Source organism: Xenopus tropicalis, chromosome 5 (assembly GCF_000004195.4).
Source record: "Xenopus tropicalis strain Nigerian chromosome 5, UCB_Xtro_10.0, whole genome shotgun sequence".
Lineage (NCBI taxonomy): Eukaryota > Metazoa > Chordata > Amphibia > Anura > Pipidae > Xenopus > Xenopus tropicalis.
In genome coordinates this window covers 85,499,513-85,520,726 of record NC_030681.2, presented here as the reverse complement: position 1 = coordinate 85,520,726, position 21,214 = coordinate 85,499,513, and the positions used below count along the sequence as shown (strand labels likewise).

The 21,214-nt window shown below is 39.5% G+C and overlaps 1 protein-coding gene across 1 annotated transcript in view; it reads left to right on the top strand.

Annotated features, from left to right (window-relative positions):
• ankrd6 (ankyrin repeat domain 6) overlaps positions 1-21,214 on the top strand; it is a 64,184-nt gene that overhangs the window by 20,525 nt on the left and 22,445 nt on the right. Inside the window, 1 exon segment of the mRNA NM_001112901.1 lies at positions 15,470-15,730. Coding sequence (NP_001106372.1) covers positions 15,611-15,730 — 120 coding nt within the window. The 5' untranslated portion in view covers positions 15,470-15,610.

Genomic DNA, 21,214 nt, shown 5'->3' with positions numbered 1-21,214 from the left:
CCACTTTACAGAGTGCTGGTAAGGCAGTTGGGGTCATTTACACTGAAAAAGTGGTGATAAGATGAACTTTGTATAACTATATAAGGGGGTCATATAATAATCTCCCTAATGCTTCATTTATAGGTAGGTCTTTCCAGCAGACATGAGGGCACCTATTCCAATTAGAATAAAGGAAGTTCAGTCTAAATATTTTGAAAGGGTTTTTTTTACAGTGAGAGCTGTGAAGTTGTGAAATTCTCTCTCTGAATCAGTCGTGCTGGCTGATGCATTAGAGAGTTTCAAGAAGGGTTTGAATGGAGTGAGGAAAGTGCGGAAATACAGGGTTATGGAATGTAGCTCATAGTACAAGTTGATCCAGGGACTGGTCCAATTGCCATCTTGGAGCTTGGAAGGAATTTTTCCACCTTTGAGGCTAATTGGAGAGGCTTCGATGCCTTCCTCTGGATCAACTAGCAGCTTGGCAGGTTATAACTTACTATGTTACTATGTTGCAAATTTATAATGAATGTATTTTGCAAAGTTGCTTTAGAGTTATATTGTCTTTTTATTAGCCAGACTTTTATAGTATTCCTTTTGCTTTCTTTATGCAAAATTATATATATGGTTCCCTGCCTTATAGTATTCTAGAATTGTACTTGGAATAGTTTTATGGTTGGTGGAGTATATAATGAATTATCAGAAGCAGCACAGATGAATGAATGGAGCCCTGTAGTGCACAGTTCATTCTGAAGGGAGAGTGAATGTATCCCATTCAGTAAGAAGTTTTTTTAACATACAATAAATACTAGCATATAAAGAGAGTAATAACTTGGAATCTCAAGCCAATTAAATTTTCTGACACTCAAATTTCACCCACACATATTTGGTTAAACACATAAAAAAGATCAGTGAATCAGGTCTGGCCCCGTTAGCTTACCCCCACACCAGTGGTTTTCAGTGTTTTCCGTTCAAGCCCCAATTTGAGGTTCCATATTTGGTTAGGGCCCCCTAGCTCATAACAAAGTTACAGATATGTAAAAACTTTTATATTAGCCCTTTATTTATAGTTCCAAAGATATTTAGAAAAGTAATAATAAAACAGTACCTCGTACTTATTGGAGGCAATAATATTGGGTTTATTCAATGTTAAATGATTTTCAGTAGACTTAAGGTATGGTGTTTCCAATAATCAAAAGACCCCTATCCAGAAAACCCTGTTGAAATATTCTGGATAACAAGTCCCATACCTGTTTATATGTCAGTCACACATATATAGGAGGATACACAACATGGCAATGTAATGCAGGATACCATTCTGAGATTGCTTTTATCAATTGGAACACTTGCTCCAACATCACCTCCACAACTATTTGTTGGGAGCACTGGGTTTGGTATGCCTAACATCACTTTGTGGAACGCCAGATGCTATGTAAAGTGATTTAAAGGTTGGTGCCATGGTACTTTTATATCCTTCAGTGTGCAAGGAAGTGAAACCAGCATGCACATCATGGTGTCTTGGTGTGCTTGCTGGATCAATGCATTTGACATGGAGGCATGCATATAAACTTTTAGGTTTTCAGTCTTACTGAAATGCTAGGGCCTGCTAGGGAAGTGATGCTTGCTTAATGCTTGGTTGCCCTTAGGGCTCTGGCACACAGGGAGATTCTCCCCGAAATGCCATCCCACCGGCGAGAATGTAAATCGCCGGTGGGATGGCATACGTGGCGCCCGATTTCCCCCAAATCGTGGAAGTTTCCTCTCAAGGCATATATTATAGTGTGCCTTCAATAAAAGCCACGTTGTTCCATATGTGGGGCTCAAGTTATGTCCCTGACCTGGAGGTATTCTGTTAGTATCCAGTATGTAGGATTTATGTGGCTCGTAAACATGATGGAGGCAAATAATTTTTTTGAAACAATCAAATCCTAAATGCTTGTTTCTTGAGATAACAAAGTTCTTACATAGAGCCAGGCAGAAATCTGTGCCAGCATGCTTCTGCATTCTGGCTCACATCTACACATTCCATGTCTTTGAGTACACCCCAAAGTTTTACTAATTATTCTGTGTAAAGTTGGAAACCATACAGAAAGGAATTTCATATATACCTCCCACACCCTTCTTTCTGGCAGTTTATCCATGTATGAAGTGTTTTGTTTTTCATTTGTTCCTTTCAGTTTGTTCAAAGCATGTATCAATCTCCTCAACAGAGGGCTCATTTATGAGTGCAAGAACAGTTGCAGTTATGCAAAAATAGATGCAGCCATTGCGTGCATTTACTCCACTCATTAATGGTATTTGCATCCAAAGATGCTCCTTGCTCTTCCCTGTAGTTGCTAATATGAAACATAAAGTGCAGCTCTTCTTTAAAGGAAAACTATACCCCCAAACATTGTAGGACTCAATAAAAATAAATCGCATAAAACAACTCATATGTAAACCCCTGCTTCATCTAAATAAACTATTTTCATACATTTTCATAGTAGTATGTGCCATTGGGTAATACTTAATATAAAATTTTAAGTATCTAGGGCCAAACCCTGAGATCATACAATTCACGGTGCACACAAACAATCCAAGGGCACACATACATGTTAGGTCACATTGGCCAATTAATGGTAAAAGTTCTGTCTTTTACTCCCACACTACTTCCTGAAGAGTTACATTATTTCTGGTCATATTATCTCTGAGGGAGCACCCAGCCCATCAAAAATGGTGGCTCAATGTAAAAGATGTAAAAGAGCAATGTTTATTAATATATATCTTCAAGTTTGATATAAACTATCTGTGTATAAATATATATATATATATATATACTGTATATATCTGTATGTATATATGTTTATATAATTTAGTGTGGGGGTATAATTTTTCTTTAAGCAGTCATGGGATAACGCACAAGCCCCTTGAAATTCTACATGCTATCCATGCGTAATTTAAGAGCAATATCCCAAATCTGGGAGAATATGGCGAGTACCTATAAGCATCACAGACAAATCTCAGATTTCATTAGCCTCTTTTCTGTGCCTTACAGTTACTAAAGGTTAAAACGTTGTCATTCATTTAAAGGAAATAAAATGTTTGCCAAAGCACGCTGTCTTTGGTATTTTGCCAGGAAAAACAGAGCAATTGGTCAAAATCCAAAATGCCACTCATACAACAACTTTTCTAACAAAAGTGAAATAGAGATTCTGTGAGGATTTTATTTTTCAAACTTCCTATAAAAAAATAAATGTTTCCTACTGTTTACTTTATACATAATTCCCTAAATAAATAAAACTGTCTTGTTTATATTTCCTCTGCATATATAAATTCTAAATTTGTCTTTTTTTTAATCTAAAAACAGTGTGCATTGGTAAACTCCAATTTATGTATCACATATAGTACTTTTCAAAATAGAATAGGTATCAATTAGATACAGTTTCATTATCTAAATTAGAACTCATTTACTAACATGGGCATCACAGTAGTAATTCTTTGCAACCAATGAGAGATTTTCTTTCATATATAAGTTAAATATTGTACATTAAAGTGTACTCACACTTTGTTACATTCTCTACATCTTGTTCCAATAAAATGTCAAATGACAATGCATTGTGAATTACTTAATACAGTCCAGAGACACTTATAGTACAGGAGTTATGTCCTTAGACTCTGGAGTACAGGGGGTGCAGATGTGAACACCCCTTTAGTGTTCATTTAGAGAACACATAGGGGCAGATTTACTAAAACTCTATAATTTCTCATTTTTTTTTAATGTTAAAATTTGAGCAAACTCATTTCCTCGATTGTCTGGCACTTACTAAAAGAAATCTGATCTAAAAAAGTCTGTGCGAGAAAAAGTAATGTCACGGGGGTGGGGCTATGTCAATGTCTATGTCCTAAATTGGGAAACCTGGCAGGAAATTTTACCCGGACAACCCTTCCGGAAACCAGGCTGTCCGAGTCAAAACCTTAGTCATAAGGTAAGAACAGGACCCCAGTTTGCCCCTACATCCTCCAGTGCCCCATAACTTGTGTGTTTAAATGACAAGCAAGTTAGGGGGCGGGTTGCGGAACATGCCCCCCCCCCAACCTGCCCCTTATGAATACAGTGCTAGAACGCTGTATTCATTGGGGGCATACAAGTATTTTGTGGAGCACAAAAATTGAAGGGGTAGTTGACCTTTAAGTTACCTTTTACTGTGTTTTATATATGTGTGTTATATTTTGCAGTTTTATTTGTTTATATTTTCCCACTTTGAAACAAAGGTCACTAACAAAAAATAGATTGCTCCATAAGTAGTACCCTAGCAACCTAGCATGCGTGAACCCCTCCAACCCCCCACGCGGCCGCGAGCGCGCTTGCACAAACATTTAAAGTCCCATACGGAGCAGTGGGGTGAGGTCCCCATTGCTCCATATGGGAGCCCCTAATTTTGTGCTGCCCTAGGCCCGGGCCTTTGTGGCCTCACCACAAATCCAGGCCTGCTTTCTCTCCCAACAATGCACTGGGGCATCCAGCCAATCGGGTTCCTCCCCAGTCTGTACCCGGGCGGGATGATGAGAAACAGGGGAAAGAGTTCTCTGGTCCCCCACATACGTCATACTAAAAGCTGATCTAAAAGTGAACTACACCTTTAATTTAAATAGACAGGCCACAATACCCTTAAGAATTGGCCTGTTGAGCGTTTGGGATAACTTTGCTTTACCCAGTTACAAGCAACCAGTCAGTATACTGACAATACAACCTTTGTTGTTTGGTTATCAAAGTCGCAGCACAAATGCTCATTATGGGAAAAACAATATCTGTTTTATCAGGTGTAGCAACATATAAGAAATATAAGAAAACAGAAAGTAATGGCTGATGACACAAGTGCACCAGCATGTATATAAACTTAATATGGTTTTTTTTTCATGGAGAAAAATCAGATTTATTAAAGCATGCATGAGCTCATTAAGATATTGAATAAATCAGTTTCCATCTGTTTTTGCATTACACAGTGCTTAGCCCATGTGACTGTGTGGGAGAATGATTAGGGCTATTTTATCAGAAAGCTCTCGTTCCTTTAGTGGCACATCATGTTTCTGGGCAAGGCAATTAATAGGTCCAAAGGTGGGCGACAAAACCCTCAGAATTGTTTCCATTTTATTTAAATGGCAGTCTTCTACAATTGTTGAGAAAGAAATTGGGAAATGCAGCTGGGGAGCATTCCTGAGTGTTTTCTCGTCCCTGAAGCTTTTTTCTGCTCTGAGACAAAATGTCATTGCTCTTATTTATTTAAATAAATAATGTTTTTTGATTTCAGAAACATGACAACATTTTTTTAACATTCTCCTGAGATCTGTTGAGATCTAAATTAATTGGAAGGTAATATTTGCTAATAGGAAAGTGCTATTGCACCCAGGAAACGCTGCACCATCCTGCACTGAGGTTAAGATTAAAAGCCAGGTCTCTGTGCAGAGAGCAGCATTGGGGGCGCAGGCCAGCCCTGTCTTTACCGCCTGCCATGTGCTTCTTACTTGTCCTTATTAATGCCACATCAGTTTTTCCAATTAGCCAAATAACAGTAGAGATATTCCAAGAATTTGAAGAGCTATTTTTCAAGCTTGAAAGGTTAACAAAGCACAGCAGTGTAGCTTAAAGATTATAGAGCTCATTAACAATGCACCAAGAAGTGTGCAACCTGCAAAAATTCCACACTCGGCCAGACATGTAGGCATCCCCCTCCAGCCCCCTACCTTGTACATCATTCAGAGGTGCAAATTAGGGAATGACAGGAGGTGCAGATTACCTCTGGGCTGAGCTGCACCTTCTGATGCTGCTCTCTGCTCTTAGCACTGAATTTTTCTTCCGGTGCAGAGAGCAACAACCAGCGCCGGATTTCATATCCGAGCACCCTGAGTCCGCCCCCATTCGGCCTGTATTCTTGCAGGCCTTAGTGCTTCAGCACTTGCACTCCTAGGGAAAGTAAAATTACACAATTATTTCCATTTAGCCATGTATTAGTCTCTTACATGGCTAAATGGAAATAATTGTGTAATTTTACTTTCCCTAGGGGTGCAAATGCTGAAGCACTAAGGCCTGCAAGAATACATCCCGAATGGGGGCAGCCTCGGGGTGCTTGGATATCAAATCCAGCGCTCAAAGGGTTTGACAGGTTAGCATAGAACAACAGCACAACTTGAAGGCATATGGAGACTATTTTTCATTTGTAGTATTTCATCTGTCAGTAAACCCCAGATTCTGTGCTCTGTAGACAAGCCATGCACATACGAGCAATACTGACAAAACAACAATGTGGCAAATGTATAGTGGCCTGCCGATCCTGACCAATGAACATGTATATATACAGTGGAGGAAATAATTATTTGACCCCTCACTGATTTTGTAAGTTTGTCCAATGACAAAGAAATGAAAAGTCTCAGAACAGTATCATTTCAATGGTAGGTTTATTTTAACAGTGGCAGATAGCACATCAAAAGGAAAATCGAAAAAATAACTTTAAATAAAAGATAGCAACTGATTTGCATTTCATTGAGTGAAATAAGTTTTTGAACCCCTACCAACCATTAAGAGTTCTGGCTCCCACAGAGTGGTTAGACACTTCTACTCAATTAGTCAACCTCATTAAGGACACCTGTCTTAACTAGTCACCTGTATAAAAGACACCTGTCCACAGAATCAATCAATCAAGCAGACTCCAAACTCTCCAACATGGGAAAGACCAAAGAGCTGTCCAAGGATGTCAGAGACAAAATTGTAGACATGCACAAGGCTGGAATGGGCTACAAAACCATTAGCAAGAAGCTGTGAGAGAAGGTGACAACTGTTGGTGCGATTGTTCGAAAATGGAAGGAGCACAAAATGACCATCAATCGACCTCGCTCTGGAGCTCCACGCAAGATCTCACCTCGTGGGGTGTCAATGATTCTGAGAAAGGTGAAAAAGCATCCTAGAACTACACGGGAGGAGTTAGTTAATGACCTCAAATTAGCAGGGACCACAGTCACCAAGAATCATTGGAAACACATTACACCGCAATGGATTAAAATCCTGCAGGGCTCGCAAGGTCCCCCTGCTCAAGAAGGCACATGTGCAGGCCCGTCTGAAGTTTGCCAATGAACACCTGAATGATTCTGTGAGTGACTGGGAGAAGGTGCTGTGGTCTGATGAGACCAAAATAGAGCTCTTTGGCATTAACTCAACTCGCTGTGTTTGGTGGAAGAAAAATGCTGCCTATGACCCCCAAAACACCGTCCCCACCATCAAGCATGGGGTTGGAAACATTTTGCTTTGGGGGTGTTTTTCTGCTAAGGGCACAGGACAACTTATTCGCATTAACGGGAAAATGGACGGAGCCATGTATTGTGAAATCCTGAACGACAACCTCCTTCCCTCTGCCAGGAAACTGAAAATGGGTCGTGGATGGGTGTTCCAGCACGACAATGACCCAAAACATACAGCAAAGGAAACAAAGGAGTGGCTCAAGAAGAAGCACATTAAGGTCATGGAGTGGCCTAGTCAGTCTCCGGACCTTAATCCAATAGAAAACCTATGGAGGGAGCTCAAGCTCAGAGTTGCACAGAGACAGCCTCGAAACCTTAGGGATTTAGAGATGATCTGCAAAGAGGAGTGGACCAACATTCCTCCTAAAATGTGCGCAAACTTGGTCATCAATTACAAGAAACGTTTGACCTCTGTGCTTGCAAACAAGGGTTTTTCCACTAAGTATTGTCTTTTTTTGTTAGAGGGTTCAAAAACTTATTTCGCTCAATGAAATGCAAATCAGTTGCTATCTTTTATTTAAAGTTATTTTTTCGATTTTCCTTTTGATGTGCTATCTGCCACTGTTAAAATAAACCTACCATTGAAATGATACTGTTCTGAGACTTTTCATTTCTTTGTCATTGGACAAAATTACAAAATCAGTGAGGGGTCAAATAATTATTTCCTCCACTGTATATATATATCATCTGACTGTAGCTGAGAAGGGTGGGAGCTACAACATGGACCTGGCCACTGCTCCTGTATAAACTATAGTTCCCACCCTTCCCAGCTACAGTCAGGTGAAACTCAGTCCCTTGTTAAATATATATTGAAGCACTATAATTCTTTATGAATCAGATAAAAGTGAGTGTGGGACTGGCCGAATCAGGGGTGACTTTGACAGAGTTGGCCAGCTTGAAGTATATTGCAATATATGGACAACAAATCCCTGTTTAGCTTAAAGGAGAAAGAAAGGCAAAGTCACTTGGGGGTGCCAAAAAGTCACTTGAGGGTGCCGACCGCTGGCATTTTCAGAAAGGGAAGCAGGAAGGAAGAAGCGCTGCGCTCCAGGTACCCCGGGCTGGTGCTGTTTTCTCCGTACAGGGGCACACAAGGTGTATACACAAGGTGTATAATACAAGCTATTTACATATTGTGTATACAGAAAATGAACATACGCAAAGAAATGCCCATACAAATATCAAACATTGTGCAAAAACTATACAAGGATGAAACACACAGTGGGGATATAGAGAAACATGGTAGAGTAAAAACACACAGCCCGTGTCCTTTTTTTTTCCTTTATATATTTTTTTCTTTTTTCCTTTATGTTTTTTTCCTTTATATATTTCTTGTAATAATGCAAGTTAATTAAATAAGTTAATGCGGTTGGAGAAATGCCGGTGTCAGCCTGCACTGGTGGTGTAATTTCAATTACCTTTTTGGGCTTGTCTTCCATTATTTGCTCAGCACCCCCTTTGATGTTGCTCCCAGTGGTCTCAAAGTAGAGACACAGTTTTACTCCAAGCAAAGCCACCTGCAGTTTTGCAGTCCACATGCACAGCTCCCAATTGTCCCTCTTTTAACAGCTCAGCCTGCAGTCCCCGATTCTTACTGAAAAGTCCCTCATTTCCCTTTGATGTCCTGCACTGAATACAAAAAAGATACAAATTTAATTAAAAAGGAGCTTTTGGCAGAGAGCCCAGAAATCTTAACAAGCTTCACCTGCACTTAGATACATTGTTTCTCACATTTAATTAAATAAGTGGGCTTTAAAGTCCCATATGGAGCAGTGGGGAGAGGTCCCCATGCTTGCCCCTACATTTTTGCTGCCCTAGGCCCGGGCCTATGTGGCCTCTCCACAAATCCGGGCCTGGATACAATTGTAACTAATAAACTAAACAGGTCTCTTGAGGAAAATGAGACTTAAAGGCTACAGCTTTAAGGGCAATTTCAACTTTTTTAGCAAAACTGTAATAACACATAAAACAAGACCCCCAAAACGTGTTCATAACCTGCCAAATTTAGTCAAATGGGAGTGGTATTTAGGGGGTGTGGTCGCAAATGGGCGTGTTCATACAACTTTTGCCATGCTTAGTGCTGCATTTGTTTTTGTCCCTCTTTCAATTTTCAAAATGTTGGGAGGTATGCACATAGGGCTACCAAATAGCCTATCACAGCCCTGATTTGCCATCTTCAAACCTTTTTTAATGCTTGTGTGGCTCACCAAAACTTTTTACATCTGATTGTGGCTCACAAGTAAAAAAAGGTTGGGGATCCCTGCTCTAGGCCTTAGCTGTCTGAGTACTGCTGCAGCCATTTGGACAGCCCTGCTTCAAAGGCATTCTTTAGTGGTCACATTTTCTGCACTATTCTTTATTCCCTGGCCTAATTGTTGAGACTGAATTATCAATTTTAGCTTTTCTAATTTGTCAGTAAGTTATATATTAATATTTCTAGACTGGCAATGTCAGCAGGCTGTGCAATACTTTTATAGCTGCATGTAAGACGATTTATAGTCAAACTTAGAACTGCTGTACTCTTTTACATTAGCCTCTGAGCAGATAACTTAGAAGATAACTGAAATGCCAAAACAGCAATTTGACAAATGAAAGATAAAGATCTCTGTAGTGAAATGCAATCTTTATAAAATCGATTAATCATACTTACAGCTAATTAGATGCACTTAAATGAAATTATATGACTTACTTTATTAAATGAAGCAATGTAATATATGGAAGAGAATTGTTAACCATATCCCTAAGACCTCATGTAATTTCATCTCTCTACAGAATTACATTTTTTGTTACTATTCATTTAGAAGGTCAGAATGGTGCTTGTTTGCACTACAGCAGATTTTAAAGAATAATTTATCTGTTTGTGTTATAGTTCTAGTTGATGGTACAAATACTGGACAAGGTTCTCATAATAGGTGAAAGTTTTATTGCCATTTTGTAGCTGTTGACTCCTTCTGCTTCACCTTGTTTTAAGAAACCCTGGCCAAAAGGTATGTTCTGTATAAAACTGTGTAGGGAATAGGAATGTGTTTCTAGCAAACTGAGCTATTTGCATTTTTATTAGCAGCTTTAGAATTATAGAAAAATATAAAAAATAAATATGTACTGAGAAATCACACCTACATTTTATCCGAGGTTTCCTGCTTTATCTATACATAACTGACCTAAGATAGCATCCTAGTGGAGACTAATTTAAGTCTTAAACAGCCCATGCCATCTACTATTGACTAATGGAGGCTACTGACACTTCTGATACAGACTGTTTTTATTTTGATATAATGCATCAGAGAGGCTTCAGGTCAATAACCACCTGTTCAAGCGGGGTTTCCCCATCCAGGCAAAGGGGCGGCATGTGTGGGTTTTTTTTTTTTTAATCAGTGGTGGAGAATTTCCTCAGTGCCATTAGACTTTAATCAAATGATGACATTTGAGGTGGAAGACCCTGATACATCAAGTTTACTAAAAGTTCACATCAATAAAGTCTGTGCACCCTGATCTGTATCCTATAGATTTTGGATATATTATCTAGAATGCATGGAACCTGGGTTTTCCTGTGAGGAGGTCTTTTTGTAATGTTAGTCATTATACATTAAGGCAACTAAAATCATGTAACCCTTTCCTTGCAGTAGATTCTAGAATTGCCAGTACTAACACATATTCTAAGGTTCTGGATTACATTTTATTTAGTGCTGGGTTGTAAAGTGCCTGGAAATAAAAACAACAATCGGCTTCAGCTTCCTCTGCCCCCTTTCTGTATGTCTTATCTCTTTCCATCCTGTAATTGCCTCCAAAGTCTCCCGACTTCATTGCCTCCTCTTGTCATCTTTGCTCACAACTTGACCCTAAACCTTCTTCTCTGCTTAAACACTGTGCTGCAGAACTTACTCATACTCACATCTTCAATTCTTTCTGGCTTCTGGAATTTTCCCCTCTTTGTTCAAACAGGCCTGTCTTAAAAAAGACTATACTGGACCCGTTCTGTTTTTCTAATTACTGTCCTGTCTCGCTTCTACCGCTTGCCTTCAAAATCCTAGAACATATTGTGTTCTCCCGTATCACTAATTTTGTTAACATTCATAATCTGTTGTACCTCCTGCAGTCTGAGTTACAAATCTTTGTTACCAAAGCCAAAGGTCACTTCTCTATACTAATCATATTCGACCAATCGCTTGCATTTGATATGGTCGACCACTCCCTCCTAATGCAAATTCTGTATTCAATTGTGATCCAGAGTGCATCTTGGATCTCTTCTTACCTTTGTAACCAAACCTTCACTGTCTCTTATGCTAACAAAACCTCAACTGCAGTTCCACTGAATGTAGGGGTACCGCAAGGCTCTGTACATGGGCCATTGCTATTCTCCATCTACATACCATATTTAGGAGATCTCATCTACTCCTTTGGCTTTAATTATTATCTGTATGCTGATGAAATCCAAATATACTTTTTGACCCCTTAATTAACAGCTGAAATCATGACTCAAATCTCTAACCGTCTCCTAGCAATCTCCAGTTGGATGAATCAATGCCACCTCAAAGTGAACCTAACAAAAACTAAACTGATCTTCTTTCTGCCTAAGCCTGGTCCTACTCCCCCTTTACTATATCTATTGTCGACTCGGCACATTGTTGGGGGGGGGGTGACTCTCTCTCCTTCTCTGACCATATTAACACCACTGTCAAAACCTGTTTCTGATGCAATATTGCCAAAATCCATCCCTTTCTTTCAACTGTAACAGCTAGGATGCTAATGCATGCTCTCGTTCTATCCCGACTAGACTACTGTAACCTGCCACTAGCTGGCCTCCCCAACTCTCATCTATTCCTCCCTACAGTCTGTCTTAAATACTACTGCCAGAATTATCCTCCTCTCATTAAGGAGAGTTCAGGCCCTTCCCCTGCTAAAGTCCTTATCATGGCTTCCCATTAAAACAAGAATAACTTACAAACTCCTTCTCTTAAACTTCAAAGTCCTCCATTCCTCTGTGCCTCACTACATCTCTTCTCTTGTGTCTCCATATGTTCCTGGCCGGCTCCTCCGCTCCTCTCAAAGCAACCACTTGGTGCAACCCTACTTCTAGTGCTGTCTCCCGCCTTAAATCTTTTGCAGTTCCCCCACAGTGTCTCCCACTGTAACCTGCACTAATACCCTCCTATTTGTGTCCGTATTTTACTCTCCCATTTAGATTATACGCTTTACAGGGCAGGGACCTCCATCCTCTTGTCTCTTTGATTCTTAACTTATTGCAACTGTACCTTATATTTATTTGTATTTATTTTCATACTATCTATTATTTTAATAACCCAATGTTGTGTTAATTTATTGTTTTACTGTAAAGAGCTGTGTACATAAGTAGCGCTTTATAAATAAAGATATACATACATACATACACTGGTGTTCAGAGTGACTAGTGAGAACTTATCTTATCTTTAAAAGGAGGGTGAGTGGTCTGTAAAAGGCAAAACTCTGTCAGTCAGCTGTTAGGAAACATGGGAAACATAATGGTTTGCATTTTCTAGCGACAAGGAGGGCTTTCATGTGATTCACATAAGAGTCAAGCACAGGGTGTGATTTGGCACCATTGCTAAAGGAATTAAATCATGAGTGCCATCTGTGCAATTGTCCTTAATGGACATTTGCAGCCGTTAAGTAAAGCAACCAACAATAGGGCTTAATAATGACACAGAAGGCAGGGTGCAAAATGCCCAAAAAGGGGTGCAATTCCAATCTTTTTTGTTTTTGCACTATGCAAATTGCTCCTAACCTAAATTAATTTTCACACATCTATGGCAAGTGGTAAGTGCCAACAGTGCGCTCTGCACAAGGTGCAGAGTGGAGCCAGATTCCAGAAAGAGGTGCCCTCTGCATAAATACTAAGGGGCCTGCTATTGTGCCCCTTGTGCTCTTTCCGTGGTCACCATAAATGAGCCCTAATATCCTTAAATTAGCAAAATATCAGTTACTGCATTTCTTTCTTTTTGTGCTGTTTAAAGAGTGTTGTAAAGAGTGTTGTATCTGATTAATTTCAGCTTTATGTAACTGGATCACTGAAAGCTGCCAAAAGGAAAATTCTTCTTTAGAACATGACAGGACTCACAAAGTATGACAAGTAGGGCATGGCAACTAAGCTTGGCTTCACATTAGAATAAAGAATACTTTTCTAAGAGTTACGATGAGAAGAGAAACACTTCATAAACCTTTTAAAAGTTATATAATATGGAGTACTAATATAAACTGGTTACTGTTTGAAAAGGTGTATATTGTATTTTATGTTGATAATGTTGCAATGGGAAAAATATTTACACCAGCACACCCTTACCTCCTCCAGAGAATTACTACTTGGTGCACAGCCTAGAGAGTCGGCACTCTCCACACAGTCCGGTCAAAATATTTCAGCCAGCACAGCAAGTAAAGTGCAAGCAGGGCTTAGCCCTTCGTCAGGCATACAGACACACAGCAGTGCACATGATTAAATAGTCACAACATTAACATATGTGATTGTTTGGTTGATATATTAACCTTTAAAACACTCTAAAAAACTTTATCAAAATTGTGCAATACATGACACAAAAATTTGATGAATTATATTATACAGAATTAACCATCCTTCCCAGTATTCAGTGTCCATAAGTGAAACCTCCATAAGCAAGGCATAATTCAAACAATGGGTATAGATCTGCAAAAATGAAAACTTCTGCAAATGGTATTGGTAAAAAACTATTTCCAGTTTAACAATGAGTTTTATTTGCAGCGCCAAGGCTGCGCAATGGGTGCTAACATGGCACCCATCTATGCCAATACATTTATGGATTTTATTGAAACTACACATATCTTGGTGGGTGAATATGCTCAGTATATTCATACCTATGTAAGATATGTGGATGATACTTTTTTAATCTGGACAGGTACAGCCAGTAAACTACATGATTTTGTGGAACATCTCAATAATGTACATACTACCATAAAATTTACGTTGGAGTTTCATCCTAATACTTTTTGGACGTAGATATAATGTACATGAATAATGAATTTGTGACTACTGCATATTGAATAAACACGCAAGGGCTAAGCCCAGCTTGCACTTTACTTGCTGTGCTGGCTGAAATATTTTGACCGGATAATGTTGAATTGCCATTTCTGAATAAAATACATTTCTCCAAATGTTCTAAATGTGCGAGTTTTAGAAACAGTAAGCCCTATTTTAAATTGCAAGGCAAATGCAGGGTAGTAAAATGGATGCAATATTGAGTGTGTATTGACACCATTTATGGCAGAGGTTCTCAAACTTTTTATGCATGGGGCCAGTTCATGGTCCCTCAGACTGTTGGGGGGGGCGGATTTATGTCCTCCCCCCATGTCCTCATACTATGGCCCGCTCCCCACTGCTTCCTTCAGCTCCCCCCTGCGTCCTCCCACACCCCGCTGCTTCCTCCAGCTCCCCCCTGTGTTCCTCTTGCTCCCCGCTGCTTCCTACGGCTTCCCCATGCGTCCTCCCACTCCCCGCTGCTTCCTCCCACTTCCCCTGTGTCCTCCCACTCCCCCCTGCGTCCTTGTGTCAGATCATAGTGGGGGCCGGGTAAGTTACCTTGGGGGGCCATATCCGGCCCGCAGGCCGTAGTTTGAGGATGCCTGATTTAGGGCTTTTACAGATTAGTGTATTTTACTACGTTCCACTGCACTGGTAAGGGATCCATTATCCGGAAACCTGTTATCCAGAAAGTTCCGAATTATAGGAAGGCCATCTCCCATAGACTCCATTATAAGCAAATAATTCTAATTTTTAAAGATCATTTCCTTTTTCTCTGTAATAATAAAACAGAACCTTGTACTTGATCCCAACTAAGATATAATTATTGGAGGCAAAACAATCCTATTGGGTTTATTAATTTTTAAATAATCTTTTAGTTGACAAGATATGGAGATCCAAATTACAGAAAGATCCCTTATCTGGAACCCCCCAGGTCCCGAGCATTCTGGATAATGGGTCCCATACCTGTTCTGTATATAATACAACATTTTTTAATGGGCTGACAAATTCTGCATGTCAGGTTTTTAATTGTTACTGGAACCCAGAAGGTTTGAAACACAATAATTGCATCTCTCTTTTTGGTTTTGAAACGAAGCCTGAGATTAGAACTTTAGTTACAGTATGACTGCACAGAACTGCACAGATACCATTGATGTGTGTATTGTTTTACCTACACTTACTGTGTTTGTTTCTTCTTAGGATAAAAAGATGGCATAAATCCTGCTCACTGAATGTGTTCCATCCCCCAAGCCTGTAACCTCTGCACTGCTTTGGGAACTGTGTTTATGAATGAACAAAACACCTGGCCCCAGCTTGCCCTGAGAACTTCTCTACTAATTCATGAGCCAGCAGGATGTGGCCGCTGTGCTTTCAGAACGCCTCCTTGTAGCTGCATACAAAGGCCAAGCGGATAATGTGGTGCAGCTTATCAACAAAGGTGCCAAGGTAGCAGTTACCAAGGTAACAGGAAAACTTTTTTTATGTGGATCCTGTTAAATAGTTTCTCATCCATTGTGTAATGTTCTAATCAGAACCTAAGGCGTAATTTCTTTGCTTGCCTGCGTGCATTCCCAAACTGTCATACTTTCTCTTTTCTGGGAAGTGAAACCAGGCAAATAGCAGGGCAGCCTGTAGTTGGCAGATATAGAAGAAATGTAATAGTAGATGTGAGAATGTGGTATTGCAAGTTTTTAATGGATTATGTTGACAGCATTTCCTTCACTAATCCTAATTTATAGAACTTTGCTGCTGGTTGCAGTGCAGATTTCCAATAATGAATACAAACGGCATGCCCTTTCTGTCAGAATAAGTACAAATCTGTACTTCACATGGAACAAAATGCAACTGGTGCGGCTAAGTACCTGCTTATTATCTGGAAAGTGACTCCATTCCATGCAAAGTAAAGTTTATACTCACCTTACTTCCTTACGTATGGAAAATTATGTGAAATTGTTTCTATTGGAGCCAGATGTAAAACTTATGATGGCATGTAACTGCAGTGATAAGTTCCTTAAAGGAAGTAGTACAGTAGTACAGTAGTAGCCAATAATAATAATACACTAAGGAGCACATTTATTAAAATGTGAAATTAGAGCTCACCACAGAGCTCCCATATAGATTGTAAGCTCTACGGGGCAGAGACCTCCATCCTCTTGTGTCTTTGACTCTTAACTTATTGCAACTGTAACTGTATCTTGTATTTATTTGTATTTATTGTTATACTTTGTATTTATCTATTATTATCTTATTAACCCCCTGTTTATATTAATGTATTCTACTGTACAGCGCTGCGTACATAAGTAGCGCTTTATAAATAAAAATATACATACATACATACAAAAAAAATACCCATTCTCTATTTATTCCTATGGCATTTTTAGAGGCCTATTTATCAAATGATGATTTCACCCATTGATAAGTAAACTTCTAAAAATACTATAAAAATAAAAATAGGTTAATTTCTGGGGGGGTGAGCTCTGATTTCACACTTTGATAAGCCACCCACCTACCCCCTCAGGAGACATATTGTGTGAAAATTAAAAACGCCCCAGTCCATTACATGCTTTTAAATATAGAAGGAATGTAAGGCTAAGTCAAAACGCAAAAAAAAGTGCCAAAATGTTAGGCACCCACAAGTGACTTTAATTGCTTACCTTTTACCCCGGGCTGGTGCCCCTGTTCAGGGCCGAAACTAGGGGTAGGCAGAAGAGGCAGCTGCCTAGGGCGCAACGATTGGGGGGCGCCAGGCAGTAGCCTCTCCTGCCTACCCCTAGTCTGCAATAAGCTTTGCGTCGCTGTGCATCGCACATCACTGCCGAACCCCCCCCCTCTCGTACTGCGCATGTGCGTCAAACAACAGGGGGCGGGGGTGCGCGGTGCAGGGGCGAGGTGACCGACCGGGTAGCCTAGGGTGCCCGGTCGGCTCGGCCCGCCCCTGCCCCTGTTAGGAGAAAACTGCACCAGCCCGGGGTACAAGGTAAGTGATTAAAGTCACTAACATTTTGGCACCCCCAAGTGACTTGGGCTTTCCTTCTCCTTTGAAAAGTAGTGTTTCAGGTTGATTTATTGAAATTTTTCTCCCACCCATCAGTCCCACCCACTTCCTGCTACCTCCTTTCCCAGACTGTGCAGGAGTTCCGGTGGCACTCATAGCTCGCTGCACTGTAGGATAGGACTACTGTACAGCATTGTGTACATAAGTAGTGCTTTATAAATAAAGATATACATAGGAACCAATCAGCAGCTAGGCTGACCTGATATAAACCTGTCTATGCTTCTGGCAGGGACTGTTAGGACACGCCCACCCCTCATTTGAAACATGGACAGGGACCAGGGAGAATCTATAAGGAGCTCCAATAAGGTGGTCTCTTTTAAAGATAATATTCATGTTTGGCAAAAAAGTAAAACCACATATTCATTATTGCCTACAAGATTAGGGTGACCAGATCGCTTGCCAATTCTAGGACACATCTAAAAAATCCAGCTAGCAGAGTTGAACTGATTGTAATTTATTTTGAATGCAATCAGTTCTGCCCTGCAACATGTACTTTTTAGTTATGCTACTTTAAAACAGCACACTATTTCTGAAAGGATGAAAGTACAGGTATGGGATCCGTTATCTGGAAACCTGTTATCCAGAAAACTCCAGAATTACGGAAAGCCCGTTTCCCATAGACTCCATTTTGATCAAATAATTCAGAATGTTAAAATTGATTTTCTTTTGCTCTGTGATAATAAAGCAGTACCTTGTAATTGATCCCAACTAAATCCTTATTGGGCTCAAAACAATCCTATGGGGTTTAATCAATGTTTTATTGACTTTAGTAGACTTTAGATTATGCAGATCCAAATTACGGAAAGACCCCTTATCCGGAATACCCTTGGTCCGGAACATTCTGGATAATGGGTCCCATACCTGTATTTATTTAGGAAGTCACTATTGTTAAGCATACTAGCCATTCAGTATGGCTAGTAATTCAGAATGCTTGGATACTTCATATTATGCTTAATTCTCCATGCATTAAGGCTAATTAAAAATAATGTAAACATATGATAGTTTTGAAATCATTTTGAATTTAGGCATGCTTAGTTAACAACAAATTTAAAATACAGGTATAAGACCCATTATCCAGAATGCTCGGGACCAAGGGTATTCCGGATAAGGGTCTTTCCGTATTTTAGGTTTCCATACCTTAGGTCTACTAAAAAATCAGTATAGTATTTTGCATCCAATAAGGATTAATTATATCTTAGTTGGGATCAAATACAAGATACTGTTTTATTATGACAGAGAAAGAGGAAATCGATTTAAAATTTTGAATTATTTGATTAAAATGGAGTCTATGGGAGACAGGTTTTCTGTAATTCAGAGCTTTCTGGATAATGGGTTTCCGGATAATGCATCCTGTACCTGTACTTTCAAATGAATTACAAATGTCACTACATGGCACATTTATAATCTTATGCGTGCAATGGACATGTCTTTTGTTCTATGTTACAATGTAGATTGCATAATTGTACTGTACTTGCAGATGAATAACATACAATTAATTTTTAGAATTTAAGAATCTGTTTTAAAATAAAATGCCACAAGGCTAATTTATTACTGCAAGGTGCAAGTATTGTGCCAAAATGTGCCAGTAAAAATGGCATTCAGTAAACTCTTTCTGTTTACTCATCTATATTTTTGCTGTACATTACACAGTACACTTTAGTGCAAGTGATCTGTGTACTTTACACCTATTTTGAGCAGGCAGTAATTCTAGGATTTCTTTTGAATGTACCAATAAATGCTACTACTAGTGCCAATTAAATAGCATGCAAATGTGATAATTGAATTTAAATGCTCTGGCATGCACACAGCAATGCCTTCACAACTATTGCCAAGTTTTCCAATGAGGTGCTGGACGAATGCCGCTGCAGATTTTCTCTTCAAAGTAGTTATGTTGAAATACTGGGGAAAGACATTGTGGGTAAAAAAAACAGGGCAATTGGTGACAGTGCTTTGCTCTTCACTCTACATCGGCAAATAAGCCCTTACATGTTTCTATATCCTCAAAAGAAAATATTAATTTTATGGTTTGTTTTAGAAAGCAGGATACACCATTTATTATTCAATTCATTACTTGCTGTTGTGGATTCTAACATAGTTATATGGGGTTGAAAAAAGACCAGAGTCCATCAAGTTCAACCCTTCCAAGCAAACCCAGCACACACAACCTATACTTACCAATCTATACACTCACATACATAAACTATATATATAACTACTAATACTAACTGTAGATATTAGTATCACAATAGCCTTGGATACTACGCCTGTTCAAGAACTCATTTTAACAAGGAATACAAAAGTACATAAGAAAAACTATTTTAGCAGCACAGCTTTTCATCTCTGAAGGCCAGAAAGCATGAATTATTGTGGCAGAGTAATTGTGTTTTAATAATAACTGAAGACATTACTTACAATCCAATGGGAGTCACTTATGTGTGTATTAGTTGCTTTGTACCAGTTATGTAACAATAACAGGAGTGCAAAATGTCTGCAGGGTATACATATTTACCATATAATTATTATGCCAATTTTTTTCAAAAAACCTGCCTGAACACATATCATCAAAATGAACTGGCGTATTTGTGACCTAAGGGTACTCGCCGACCTGCCTACTCTCTGTTGCATAGGAACGGTATAATTCTTATTGTGGTGGAGTCACCTGAAACCAAAGTCTGGCGAGTCGCCAAATGCTAAGAAAAGAAAAAAGTCAGTGTGGCTAAGTCAGCCAGAGTCAGCACGCTCACACTACAACTGGGATTGTATGTTTTGATCAGATAGATCTCTTCCAAAACAAGCATGCCTGTCATATTTGGGGCTGGGTGGGAATTGGAGGTCCTGCATATACAGTAGGTTGCCACCTTTTCTAGGAAAATATGTTAAAGCTTTTCTATTTTGAATGTTTTTATTGAGGTTTCTAACAGTTGGGAATATAGTGAGACATCAAGTAGATCAAGGTTACACAGCAGCTGTATCTGAAGTATAGGTATTGGATCCTTTATTTGGAAACCCCTTTAGAAAGCTCCAAATTACCCGAAGGCCATTTCCCATAGACTCCATTAAAATCAAGGTTTAAAAATGTATTTTTTCTCTGTGTTTGAATTGCAATACAAGTGTGAGATCTGTTATCTGTAAACCCATTATCCAGAAAGCTCCTAATTATGGAAAGGCTATCAATTTAAATCAAATAATTTGCATTTTTCGTGCTCACACCTCCAAAACTGAATTTTGGCACCACTCTCCCTACCGGGTCGAATTAAGTTATTTAAAATGGTGCCCCTCCCTAAGTTTTTGTACGCCCTTCATAACTCACCTATAGCACCACAAAATCAGTGGTTTACCGATGTAGACTCTATAATCTGGAGATTTCTATGGGCTGGAGACCACCCGCATATTGGCCTAGCACTCTCCGTCCTTAAGTTCTACTTTTGGGCCAGTCAACTAACCTTTGCACTCTGGTGGCTTGTCCCCAAATCAGATAATCCCTCTACAACCTTAGAAGCTACAGCACTGGGATCCTTAAAAGCCCTAGCCAAACTACTTTATAGGGGCCCTTCTTTCTATATGACCACAAACCCGATGGTTACAATAACGCAAATCCTCCAGAAAGCCCTTAAACATGTTCACCAGGCATGACTGGTATGGTCCCCTTGGACGCCAATCTGGGGAAATAAGTCCCTCCCTCACTTTAATGAATTATCAGATGTCTCTTGTTGGGCTACCAGGGGATTAAAAACCCACTATGACATAGTGTAAAATTGGGAATTAAAATAGTTCCAAACCCTTAGAGTTAGTCACCATCTGCCACAGGCTATGTTCTATATACAGCTCAGCCATGCTTTCAGATCTCATTTTCCCACAAGACCAATAGAAATGGTGGACTCTTCCCTAGA